Source organism: Centroberyx affinis, unplaced genomic scaffold (genome assembly GCF_046629955.1).
Source record: "Centroberyx affinis isolate AG114_WGS23_722 - 3 ecotype Tasmania unplaced genomic scaffold, CSIRO-AGI_Caff_v1 ptg000550l_1, whole genome shotgun sequence".
Classification (NCBI taxonomy): Eukaryota; Metazoa; Chordata; class Actinopteri; order Beryciformes; family Berycidae; genus Centroberyx; species Centroberyx affinis.
Window position 1 is genome coordinate 73,889 of NW_027279195.1, and position 13,885 is coordinate 87,773.

General features: G+C 41.6%; 1 protein-coding gene across 1 annotated transcript; it reads right to left on the reverse strand.

Annotated features, from left to right (window-relative positions):
• Positions 1 to 2,326: 2,326 nt before the first annotated feature.
• lrrc58b (leucine rich repeat containing 58b) lies at positions 2,327 to 13,265 on the reverse strand. Its single transcript, XM_071518098.1, has 4 exons — positions 12,525 to 13,265; positions 6,702 to 6,830; positions 5,829 to 6,106; positions 2,327 to 5,452 (listed from the first exon to the last, which is right to left on the reverse strand). The coding sequence occupies exons 1-4, from the start codon at positions 12,980 to 12,982 to the stop codon at positions 5,259 to 5,261; spliced, it is 1,059 nt and encodes a 352-aa protein (XP_071374199.1). The 5' UTR covers positions 12,983 to 13,265; the 3' UTR covers positions 2,327 to 5,258.
• Between the last annotated feature and the right edge of the window lie 620 nt (positions 13,266 to 13,885).

Sequence of the window (13,885 nt, forward strand, 5' to 3'; positions counted from 1 at the left end):
GCCTGGACCCTCCCCTATGACATGCCCAGGTTTGCCCGCTAACACAATCCTAAATCCCTCTCTGGAACGCTGCAACTCCTCCATTAGTGTTGCTATAGACCTGGATTAGCAATGCTGTATGAAGGCTCCCTAGTGGGCTCCAGTCATGGTGTTTCTGCTGAAGGCTGAGTCTGGGAAGGCGCTGATTACGATCAGTGTAGTGGCAAAGCATCAGCCTACTGGTTTATAATCATAAATTAATTTCCACTTTAAGTACGGAAGAGTATTGGGGCCAATGTAGGTGATTTTTTTTTTTACCACAGCTAGGGGGAGGGGGGTAATATTCAGAGAAAAAACTCATAAATTTGTGAGAAAAAAAGTCAGAAATCTGTGAGAAAAGAAACTCAGAAATTCTTTTTTCTTGCAAATTTCTGTCTTTAATCTCAGAATTTCTGAGTTTTTTCCTGCAAATTTCTGATTTTTGTCAGAAATTTGCAGAATTTGTTTTTTGTTTTTTCTCAGAATATTACCCCCCCACCCCCTCCCCCCTGAATGACAGCAGAAAGATAGGAATGAGAAAGGAGAAGATGGAGGGAAGTTTCAGAAAGTTGGGTCCCACCAAGTTAGCAATAGCAATCGAACATGGTTACATAACAGTAGCTGATTATTGTCCCACTACTGTACCACCACTTCTTTTCCCTTGCCCTGTCCCCCCCTCCCCACCTCCTTCTCCAGAGTTACTCCTGGGCAGATTAGCAGTCTTACTCTGAGGACAATGTCTGATTGTTGTGAGAGGGTCCGGAGTGTGTGGCTGTCGTGTGTGAAGGCTAAGTTGAGTGAGTGAGTGTAAGTTTGAAGTCATGTGTGGGGTCCAGTATGCATGTTAACACACATGGGCTATAGCTTGAGCCGGTATGGCTGAATGCCTCTGACTCAGGGCGATAAGAGGCTTGCAGTATCAAAAAAGCCTTATGTCAAAGCACTGTGCTCTTTGATCCACTGATCTGCTACAATATGTATTGTTCACAATTACTGTCGAGGTCAGAGAATGCTGCCCCATGAAATTCAGCAAACAAAAAATCATTCAGATGGAATGAATCCTCAGATAGAGTGGAGACATATGTAGTAGATACATTTGAGGAAGGGTTAGGGTTAGGGTTACACACACCACACACACATGCTTTTACCTTGCATGGGCAGTTGTAGAGGGCTCACACAACAATCACTCTGGAGATATGGCATTTACCTTGAGTCTAAACCTGCTCCAACAGATGGATCCTTGGTTCCAAGGCCCAAATTCAGCAGTTATTTGTTTGATTTTCTAAATGCTGAGAGATGAGTTGTGGCTTGTGAGCATAACGTCCAGCATGGTGTTTTGACTCCTGACTGGTGACAGACTGCTCTCCTCGTCTGTCAGTCACAACTCACTGCCGGCTCCAGTTCACCATGTTCGCGTCAAGAGTTGCATCTCAGGTTGCAGCTGACAGCATCCTCCTGCTCTGTCATACAAAGCATGCCATATGTGCCCACGAACTCCAGGTGTAACATAATTCGACACACACACGGTTTATGTAATGTACAGGAGACGTCTCTGGATGCCTGCTGTTGGTACATGTATAGTGTGTGCACACGTGTTTGGAGGAGAGTGAAAATGAGTGAAAAGACACACTGCAACAAACAGGAACACAGCTTAGAGCTGCAACTCGGGTCAAACAGACCATTGACGACAAACAAAACATGCAACTCAAAAGCATCATGCTTGCCAGCCTGCTAAGTTGAGAGAAACAGGGAGGCAAAAAGGAGAAACTGAATAAGACGCCGAGATAGGGAGAGAACCTTTGAAAAGGAAAGAGAGAAGAGAAAAAAACAGTTAGTGGCCCTTGGCAGGTGATGTAAAGGGATTAGCAGATTGCAAGAGGCAGAATGCACTCACCCTGCCATCCTTTAGTTCTGCTTTAAAGAAGAGGTCTCTCTGCATTGAGCCTCTGGAATGAAGTCACCTTCATATGCAAATCAAACCCGGACACATTCAAACCAGCAAAATGGTTGGTTTCTGTAAATAAACACACACACACACACACACACACACACACACTTCCCAACAGTTGTGATGTATCTCTTTTGGGTAAAAATGCTACAAAATCTCTTTGAAATCTTATGTATCTTTTTTAGGAAGTGGCATTAAAATTTCAATATGATGGGAAACTGACCCAAGCTCCAAACAGAGGGTGAATAAGTTTCCTACACTCTTCAGACTGTTGTACAACAAATAGATATTCTCGCACTAAAGGTTTAGTCACAATACGTACACATTTATAAGACATTAAAATCAATCTTTATTATTGTTATTATATACTGTACAGTCTACTTACATTATATGAGTAGAATTAAAAGTACATTATAGCTGCTGCGCAGCAGTGAGTCGGGGCCAGGCATTTTGAGGAGGTAGAGGAAGAAGAAGAAGGAGGAGGAGGAAGAGGAAGAAGAGGAGAAATAGGAAGAGGAGGTAGACAAATGAGAAATACATGAGGATCCATCAGCAGACCTGTCCGGACCAAAATTATCATTAAACCTTGAAGTATCTGTGAAAATCATGAGTCTCTAATCCACACAGCACAATGCCTGAGTAGACATTAGCATGTTCATTCTGCAGCACCCGGGGCTCAAACTCACAACCTTCACCACCAATGGCAAGCCCCTATCGAGTTGAGCTACCTGAGAAGTGGGTTAATTAGAGGTGGCTTCACACTAGAACTTAGGCAACCCCCAGGGTGCATGATAACAGCTGTCCATGCATTTACAGGCAGATTTCAAACTAGTGTCAAATATTCAGTATTCAAGACAAAATTCTGAGAATTTGCATACTTCATCTAGACAACATAGAGATGTCTAGATGTCTTCCATTGACTGCAATAGTTTACATGAGGGCAGAATTCAAAATACTGTCAAAAATTCAGTTTTTGAGATAAAATTCTGAAATTTTACACACTTCATCTACCATGACTAGAAAATTAAAAAAAATAAATAGTCATTTATTTTCATGAACATTGGAGATTTATTTAGCGAGAATTTGCAGTAGCTGTTTACAGTAAAACATTTTGATGCACTGTGGGCTCAATTTTTGATCATTCAAAAATCTGGCTGGATCCGTTGTGGAGGACAGTCTGAAGATGCAGTGTAGCAAGTTTGGTGTCAATTGAGCAAAAAATGTAGGAGGAGATAGGTTTAATTAATTTTAGTTTTTGATAAAAACCGAGTGATGGACATTATAATTTGCACTAGGTTTACAAAAGTTTCTTCACACTTGGGCCTACATCGAGGTTGAAGTTGCAAAGCCGTAGCACATACGGCTGATTTTTAATGAATTTTCAAAGTTGAAGAAGTTTTGCATGGGACTGGACCTATGTGCAAAGTTTGGTTTATCTTCATGCATGGGATGTTAGATTAAGAAGAAGAAGAAGAAGAAGAAGAAGAAGATTGGCAAATACAAGAGGAACCAACAGCAGAGCTGCCCGGCCCCTAATAATTATTATACAATAAACATAATTTCCAGTATGAGTGCCATCTATTCAGCAAGTCGTAATCAATAAACATATTGCTTTAGTATCGGTGTTAACTATGTAGTGTGCGTGACAATGGAAAATCAGATTTGTATAAAAGCAGTACATTTTGTTACAAGAGGTCGCTTAATTTTCACCTCATTGTGGTTAAGCTCATGAATGCAAAAATCACTTTAAAAAAAAAAAGACTCATTCATTTAATAATGGTTAATCTTGTCACATTTCAGGGTGCGCATATCACATTTCTTCGTACTCTATTTCTTCGTGTTAGAAATCACCATCAGTAAGGCACTTAGCAAATACAAAACGCTGCTGTACTATAAGTGTTATTGTAACATAAAGGAGCGCTCTTTCATTATCTAAACATTAAGGTCTAATGTGAAGCCGACTGATGAAATCCTGAAAAAGCCTAAAAGATCACATCTCAGGCCATGAGCTCCATTTGCATGTGTCTATATGTTTATGCCCAGAGAAAACCAACAGGCCTGCACATAAACACATAAGTGGCTGCCATTGTGTTTTCCTGGCTAGCTATTGTTTCCCAGTGAACGGAGGTGTACAGCGCACAGGGCGAGGTTTACCCTGCTCCACCCAACATCCACTTCCTATGAGTAAGGCTGGACTGACACTACAAGATTTCTTCGAGATTTCGTGAACTAATTTAAAAGAAGTATGTCATCATGGCCCAATTTTTCAAGATTGGGGTGCAATAATGATAGTGCTGACAAAAACGCTGATAAAGGATTTTCACCTTGATCTTTTAAAAATGTGCAGGGCAACCTAACTGAACAAAAGTCTAAGCTGAGCCATAGTAAAGCATGACTAAGGTGTACTCATTAATCAATGTAAAAGACTGCAGTGAAAAACTCATGTCATAGTTCTAACAATTTGCCTGACATCCTTTTGAGAGCGCACTGATTTTTAATACTTATCTGGGATGGCAGCTTTGGTGCAGCCTTGGGTGAGAAATTTATAAGAAATCTTGCTGTGTCCACCCTCAGGGAAGCCAAGCCTTCTGATGAACACAGCAGCATAGACTTTGTGTTTTCAGGCACTTGGGAGAAAACCCACATTGTTCATATCCTGACTTTCAGGAAAAGCAGAATAATGTGCTGCAGCTAATAAAACATCAAGTCTCGTAAAATGCAAAGTGAACTGCCCTGAAAAGGAAAAGGGTTCTGTCGCCCCCTCACACTCGCAGTCCAACCAAGAGTACTACTGCCCTCCTATGCTCGACCGTGAGACTGACACTCTGATGGCGTCAGGAACGACACAAGTCTGTGAGTCTGAATGGGAAATTAGAGATTTCCTTCAGTCATGCTGCCTGAGGTGTAGTGAAAGAGGAAACGGAAACATCTCAGCCAAAATGTATGAAATGATGTTCATGGATTTTTCAGGGCCACAGTAGAAAGGACTACATTCTGTGCTTTAAATTGTGTGTGTATGTGTGAGTGCTTACGCGGGTGTGTGTAAAGAGAGTGTATACGTGTCCTTGTATGTGTGTGTGTGTGTATGTGTGTGTGTGTGTGTGTGTGTGTGTGTGTGTGTGTGTGTGTGTGTGTATGTATGTGAGTTTATGCATGCATGCGGGTGTGCGTGTTATAAAGTCTAGCATCAAGTTTGTCTCTGTGGAAAGGTCTGAACACAGCAGTCTGAACACAGCGAGAGACCAACAGGACTGGGCTGGGCCTGAGGTTCGTAAGGCTCCTCCACTGCCTCCTATCCCAGAAGCACCCTCTGCAGGCGGTCGGCGGGCACGCTGCTCTCGTCCTCCGACTCCGCGTCGCTCTGGGGGTTGGAGCTGCAGGGAGAGGTGCATTCTGGGGAGCACAGGTAGTGCATGAGGGGCAGCCGGTACTTCCCACAGAAGTCCACAAACTTGATGTGGCGCACGCACGAATCAAAGTACACGCCTGCAGACAGACGAGAGGGAGAGGGGAAACAAAGTAAGGTTCAGCTGGGCATGAGGTCAGTGATTACTTTTTTCACTGATTGTTCTGTATGACGTGATACATGATACATCATTCACCACTGTCATAAACGAGGATGTAATCAGGGCTACTAACAAATAGGCAGGAAATAACAGGGAGAAAACAGGAAAATACGATATCTTATCACATGGGAGAAGAGTGGGAGAATGGTAATATGTACAAAAAAGAAAAAAAAAAAGAAAAATCTAATTCCTTCATAATTGAACAGCATCAAGGTCCTGTCCATCCTTCTAACAATCCATCCATTCATCCATCCATCCATTTTCCTCAAACACTGGTAAAAATAAAAGTGTCTTACCAGCACACTTGGGGTTGGGGCACTTGCTGGCCAGGTTCAGGTAGTGCAGCAGGTGTGAGGGCAGGTCGCAGGGGAAGTATGGAACATTTCGGCTCTTGATGGTCCGGCCCGCCAGCTCCAGCAGCGAGGGGGGGTCGTAGGTCATCTCCTTGACGAAGCGCACCACCAGCGGGTTGCCACGGAGACTGAGCTCCTGCAGGTGCACCAGGCTGAGGATCTCCCTGGGCAGGTAGGTCAGCAGATTGTTGTGGAGACTTAGGGACCGCAGCGAGTGGAGCCTAGGGGGAGAGAGACTTACGTTCACACATTTTCCTCAACTGTATTTGGCAAAAATGTCATCAGGGAAGCGCAATTAACAGATCCTTGTAGATCAATGATGTGCATCAAGTTTGTGTTTTGTAATTGGTGGTGTGTTTATTGTACATGTGAATTTGAATTTACAATGAGAAATGGTGCCGCATAGAGCTGAAACAATTATCTGATCGACAGAAAATTTATTGATTATAATTTTGACAATCGATTAATCATTTTCATCATTTATCAAGTAAAAATACCAAATATTTGTTGGTTACAGCTTCACAAATGCTAAGATTTGCTTACTTTTCACTTTGGGAATCACTTTGGGCTCTGTGATGGGAATTTGTCATTATTTTTGGCATTTTATAGATGTATAAATGACATATAAATGATTAATCAAAAAAATCATTGATAGATTAATCAATAATGAAAATAAAAGGTGGTAGTAGTTGCAGCCCTGGGGCCGCATGATAATTTTCAGCGCAATCTGAAAATTCCAGCTCTTGTCTCATCTCTCAGAAAATTGTATACTACAGGCTCGACTAGCTAGATGTTGTTGGTGTGTGCTGCGGTTACCTGGTGAGCTGTGGGGGAACACTTTGGATGCGGTTATCACACAGGACCAGGTAGCTGAGGTAGGGCAGGTTGGCCAGCTCTGGAGGAATGGCTGTGATGAGGTTACCACCCAGATACAGCAGCTCCAGACTGGTAGAGAAAAAGAGAATGAGAGGAAAATAATTAATTTTGAATCCCTTTATATTCTCAGCTAGTACTGAAAAATAGTACATAATAGTGTATAAAACCTGTGTTCTTTCAGACAAAATAAGTTGTAGCCACAGTTTGCTGATGTATGGTTTTCAGAGGATAGGGTGCACCTTTCAATACATTGATACTATTCAACATCTGCAGATTATATTTACATTGCTGCTGTACATCACAAGGATGTACTAGCCATTTATAAGAACAGCATCAAAGACATGGCAGCTGTGTTTATGGGGTGAAGACGTTAGAAAGGAAATTGCTCTGGGCAGCTGAACTAAAAGTGTCTGAAAGCAGACACCAGAGGAACACTCTCCGAACATATACCACATGGGGGTGCTGAAAATGCATGGTTTCTAGCTTAAATGTTTTGTGTGCATGTGTGTGTCTATCTGTGTCTGCAGGGCTATGCTTACATAACTGCTCCAAAAGCCGAGAGAGGAGAAATATTGAGAAAAGTCCCAAATATTCACAGATCAGCACGACATATATGAATTTCGACTAGATTATGTGAAACTATACAGGACAGTGTGAGTACTCTATAACTACTGTTACTGAGATTAGCAGACACAACAAAATGGATATGTGCATGTTGTGTGCAGTATTGAGCTCTAGGGAAATAAAGGAAAATGGTGAGTTAATGGAGATATAGAGCACACAGAGGAGGGAGACAGGGAAACAGGCAGAGAGGCGGAGAGAGAGCGAGAGCGATGGATGGCTGGTCAGAGAAAGCAAGCTGTCAGGCTGTCTGCCTAGTGGAACTGATGACACAGCGACTGGGAGACAGGAGGCCATTATACTGTCCTTGGTGCCTGAGCAAGCCCCCTCTGTCGGGGGAAAGAAGCTATTCAGGGTCCTCTCAATGCCTTAACCAGCACAGTGGCACAAATCAGCCACCAGAGAGAGAGAGAGAGGAAAAGAAAGGGTATTGACGTGTGTTCAGCATCTTCAGAAGTAAGCAAAACCTGAATCTTATTTTCTTCAGTGACATCAGGCCAAGGTAACCAAAAGTGAAAATAAAAACATACAATACAAATTATTTACATAGAATATCAAACAATACCATATGATAATATAATATCTCACTTTTACCATTGTGTTGACACCAGGGTCTGAAATTAACACATACCAAAAGCCAAATTCTGGTAAATCTCATCTTTAGCGGATAAATCAGTAAGACTCACATGCCACACAACTTTATGAGATGATAACACTTGAATGTCTCTATATACAATCTTTGGTCTTTGCCAGTCGTCAAGCTAAGCACGTGCACTCTTTCTGACCGTGTGCAAATCAAATCAAAGAAAAACGATGTCTCGACATCAAACAGGTTCCTGATTGGCTGCCTGTTACGCTGGCTCTACACAAAGCGGTCACATCAAAACTTCTGCAAACTTTTCCTCCTGTTTCTCCATTGCCTGGATAGTTAACTAGCCTAACATTAGCAGAAACTTGACGTTATTCTCATGTGATGAAACGTAGCAGGTGTTAGGCCACTAAGAGGAATAAACGGAGATCAAGACAAAAAAATATCCATTGTATAAGCGAGTGAGCAACTTTTAAATTAAAACTCGAAACCTGCTCTTGTCTGGGACAGGTCTGCTTTCTGTCCCCAGAGTCAAAACTAAACATGGAGAAGCAGCGTTCAATTTTTATGCACCACATATCTGGAACAAACTCCCCGAAAACTGCAGGTCTGCTGCAACTCTCAGTTCTTTTAAATCAAGGCTGAAGACTTTTCTGTTTGCCGCTGCCTTTTATTAAATCAAATAACTATTCATCTCTCATACTGCACTGTAACCTTTATTCTTGTATTTTACACCTGTCTTATTCTATTTTAGCCTTTTTTTTTTTTAAATTTTTATTCTCTTAGCTCTTTAATGAACTTTATTTTTCTTGGTCTTTTATATGAATTTTATCGTTTGTCTCAATGCTTTTAATGTTTTATGTAAAGTACTTTGAATTGCCTTGTTGCTGAAATGTGCTATATAAATAAACTTGCCTTGCCTTGCCTCTATTGAATATTGGATTCTGTACACTAAATAGCATTGAAAATTATTAGGGAGACATACTTCTAACATACTTCTAACAACGTATATTATTATTTTGGCCATTAAAAATTATTCTTGGCAGCTAATATTTTTTAGTTTACCTGCTCTTGGCAGGAGAGCCAAAAAGTTAATTTTGGATACAAGTTGACATGGTTTCCATGCTCTCCCCTGACTAAATGTCACATCTCAGAATTTCGGGTTTCATAGAAAACTCATAGAAACTCTCTTTCCCAGCCATATTTATCACTGTTGGGTCGTTTATGGGTTCAAAACTTGTAATAACCAAATTTCCAACAGCACCTGAAGGCACCATAGGTCAGTCCTTTGGCTGTACGGCTGTTCTCCACAATGCAATCAAATGAGATGTTGAATCATGCAGTGTTCAGCCTTCAGCATGTTTTCAGTGCTTCATTTGTAGATGGCTAAACAGGTTTGTTGTTTTATACCCTGTTGAACCAATTTTATTGAAAATTTTACATGATGGTGCTTTGAGCAGTGTCTGATGTGGTAAATTATCCCAGTAAGCCATACTGATGCGGTTTTGCACACCCTCTGCTGCTAATGCTATGCTGTAATCCATACTTTTTTCATACTTTTCATTCATACATCTCTACTTAACATGTTCTAGTGTTAAAATTTTTGGTTGTGTATGTTTATATAACCCCCTGCTATATTCTTATTTATCTTCTATTTTTCTGTATCCCGTTACTATTTGCTGCTACAATGACCAAATTTCCCACAGGAATCATTAAAGTTTCATCTTAGCAAATCCAAAACAGCTACAGATAACAGAAATGGAGCCTTTTTTGTTACAAATGCAGTTGTCCGTTTACAAAAGTAGCATGCTACACAAATGTCATGCACGTTGTGGTTGTACTTTGTGCTTTCCAACGGTGGGAAAAAAGGTAACGGCAATCATAGTAAATGACTAGAATGAATGACACCATTGAATGTGTTTGTGAGGGATGGATGAGTAGGAAGGTTACAGTAAAGGCTGGCTGGAAGCAGTGAATGTAAATGTGGAAATTATGCATTAAGTGTTGGCTACTAAAACATATCACAATGTCCACAATCTCCCTGTGATGGCAAATCATGACAAAATTTTAACCAGTGACCTGATACCATATCGCAGCCCTACTAATTAGCCTATAGTAATCTTATTTGTCCAGTTCTTAAATATGTAAGTATTAGAAGCACTGCACAACAAATGTTGTGCAATACATTGTATTATTTCCATGCCCCTATGCTACTTTGGCATGCAGTAACAAATACTGTACATGGGCTAGTGCACATCCGCAAATTGGCCCAATAGTTGAACCCAGTGATCTAGGGAGTCTACAGTCTTACTTGGACAAGCATAAAGTTTATTGTTTCCGGTGTTCAAGGTTAACTTTAATCATGGTTTCTGACAAGTAAGAGTCAACCCTTCATGGTCGCAAAATTGTGTATCATCCCTGTATTCAAGCACATTGCATTTTTATGAAAGACTAAAGGTAGGCTACTTGTATGAATCCCATACAGGCTGTAAACCTGCACATGTGCAATTATGCAATTATATTGCACTATAACTGACTACTGCATTGTATTTCTGTGAGTGTGGCAAGCAAAGGAGCGAATGAAGTCAATGCTGGCAGAGGAAGGGAAGGAGAGAAGGGGTTGACATATGGGTTATGGGTAGGCTATGTGTAAGAGTGAGAGAGAGGTTGGAGCTGGTTCAGAGGACAGATTAGGCCTATAGAAAGTTCACAGTGTACTTCTAGAGACCCGACGGAGAAGTAAGCAGTCTGAAAGGTCAACTACAGCAAGATGCCTTCAAGATCATAGGGACTGGCCACGGGCAATTACAAGTCCAGTAGCGCTTCGCATCCTCTGCTCCTTATTCATGTTATTAATTACTGACCAAAGGGGCCCCAGTTCCCCACTAATGAATGAGAGAGAGAGAGAGAGAGAGAGAGAGAGAGAGAGTGTGTGAGAGAGAGGGAGAGAGAGGGAGTGTGAGAGAGAGGGAGAGAGAGAGAGAGAGAGAGAGAGAGAGAGAGAGAGAGAGAGAGAGAGAGAGAGAGAGAGAGAGAGAGAGTATGAGGCCCTGATGTTTGATCTTTGGTCTGACCTGTGGGTCACTGTGACTTGCTACTGTTAAACCCAGGACATGATGATAAGGAGAGAAATAAACTCGCTCTTTAAAGCTGGCCTCCTTTTCCTGCCAGTTTCACCCACTGTAAGGAAAACTGCATGTAACCAGCCTCCACTAGTTTTAAACCAGGCTGCTGCTGCTGCTAAACACGCAAACTTTAGTTGTTTTAAGTGAGTGCCTTGTGTGTGTGTGTGTGTGTGTGTGTGGTTGTGGGGGTGTATCTGTGGTAATGACCAAGTATGTTGTCTACTCATTTCCTGCCATGAGTAACTAAGTTAGTACAGCAATGCCCCCCCCCCCCCCCCCGACACCAAGGATAGCAATCAGAACAACAGCTACCGGACACAGTTATGATTCATATTCCTGTGTAAATTGCTGTGTACTGGACTCCTGACTGGAATTACTGACATTGCACACAGATAGGCCCAGCTTCTGTCTTGTGTCATTACAAACAGTAATATAGGCTAAATAAAAAGGTAGGTTACCTATGACCTCCAGTCGGTGCTCATAAAGCAAACAACCCTATACAGAAAAGTCAATTAGCCTATATTTCAATTATATTTTTAGAAATTCTGTATTACCTTATGCCTCTTTTTCCTTCAAAGGTGCTACCATCAGTATGACTAACTATTATGTATCTTGTGAATTTATGTCATTAAGATTTTTGCCAACCCAAATAGGTTAGTAAACTCTTATTACCCAAATAAAAAGGTGGGTAAAGTGAGCGTAGGTGGGTTTACCCTCCACTACATTCATGATTATAAGGAATTTTAGCCTTTTCAATACAAACAACAGATAGCCTACAGGTAATGACAGAATATAACAACAAATGCCTCTCCTGGTGCTGCCACCAAGCACTTGTTTACACGTTTTAATATCAGGAATCTATTACATACAGTAGGCCTACATCAGACCAGGGACATTGTTCCTCAAAGATTGTTGTTGGATAGGCTATTTGATATTAACTAGAGCAGACATTCATGTCTGTCTACATGCCTACTGTTGATGGGGAGATAACAGTACATTATATGGTCTGTCATTGTGCTACTGTATTATAATAATATAACATTTTACTTTACTGGTACTACTTTACCAGAAAAATGTGGAATGCTTAAATTTCACTAGGCCTATTATTTCACTGAGTCGAAGTCAACACAATGAGGGAATGTAAAGGATGACACATTTCCCTCTCTCCACTGTTGTTATTGCAGTATAGACCGACATATAAATCTGTCCTTTCTTACTTTAAAAGCACCGTACCTGACACAAAATCTTCTCAAATAGGGACCCATGGCCTCGGTGTAACTATTTGGGGGGGCTTGGCATGAAAGACACTGACCCCTGGCCGTGTTGGATCCTGGCCATTTATACCTTCCGTGCAACAATATCGACTTATAACAAAGTTGTAGCAAGGTTGTGATGTGTGTTTGTGGTATCATCCTCTCTAAAACCTACCTGGTTAAGTTTTCTATCTCTGCAGGTATGCTTTTCAGTCTGTTTCCACCGAGTGAGAGTGATTGCAGGCGATGCAGCTTCACACATTGAAGTGGGATCTCCTCAAATCGGTTCCCACTAAAGTTCAACACCTCCAGCTGCATAGAGCCGAACTCCTTGGGCAGCGAAAACTCGTCCAGTCGGTTGTTCTTGGCTACCAGCGTTTTCAACTTGGTCAGCCGTGTTACGTCTTCACAGATGACCGACAGTCCGTTGTTGCTGATGTCCAAAAACTCAAGGTTGGAGAAAAGGCAGACTGTAGAGGGGAGGGAGGCCAGTCGGTTGTGATTCAGGTAGAGCTGTTTGGTGTCCCTTTTTCTCTCCTCGCTGATACTGTCAACGCTCAAACTGTTCAGACTCAATCGAGAAAAATCAAGCACACCCTCGCCTGGTCCTGCTGCACCTTCGTGAATCTCCATTTCGCAGTTTGAAGGTGAATTTAAACTCAGAACAAAGTTGTCAGTTAGTGGGAATCCTACTGTAGGCTAAACGCCTCCGCAAACCACGAGTTAACGTTATACACTGTAGCTCCAGGACTTGTCGTCTGTTTTAAACGTGGAGAACCAAAATGTCTCTATACATCCACTCGCAACATTTAACCGCATCTCGCTAATACAAATCTAGGTCAGTAATTTAGGACTTGGTCAAACTACTGTAACTATACTGAGTGCTATGTAGTTTGCCAGAGCCTGCCTGTTACACTTAACAATGCAGCCGTTCTTTGCTGAGTTATTTGCGATTCACGTTTAGGGATTGGCTGGAGAGAGACAAGCCCCGCCCTACTACCACCCGTTCATTGGTTAGTATGACGCTCCGTCATATTGCAACAGGGTATTATTGAAGGGATTTGCACCACGTTTATCGACGTTTTCCCTTGCCACCGCGTCTTGTTGCAGTCTTTAATTCCAGTAATAAAGTTTTAAGAGATTAATTAACGGGAAAATGGTGGCCGATGATCCACCATATCGACTCGGGGTGGCTAAGTTCCCTTTGCCATTATGCAACACCCCTCTGCTGTTACATTATGCAAGACTCTCTTCTGACATATGCGTGCGGAATGAGAAATAGGCTCGGGATAATTGTATCACTCCCACTGGATTCACATTCATCCATTTGACTGTCACAACTCTATCCACGTCTCCATATCTGGTGAACTTGTGAAATCTTGTCGCGGGGAAATCCAGTTGGCTCTCAAATCACCTTAAATTATTTTAAATTAAAACAGTTTTACATTATGCTTCATCATTTTTACTCTTCTCCAACGGGAAGATGTATCTTTTCAGTCTCATTTAAAATGAGGTCAGAGCACTTAGAATTAAATT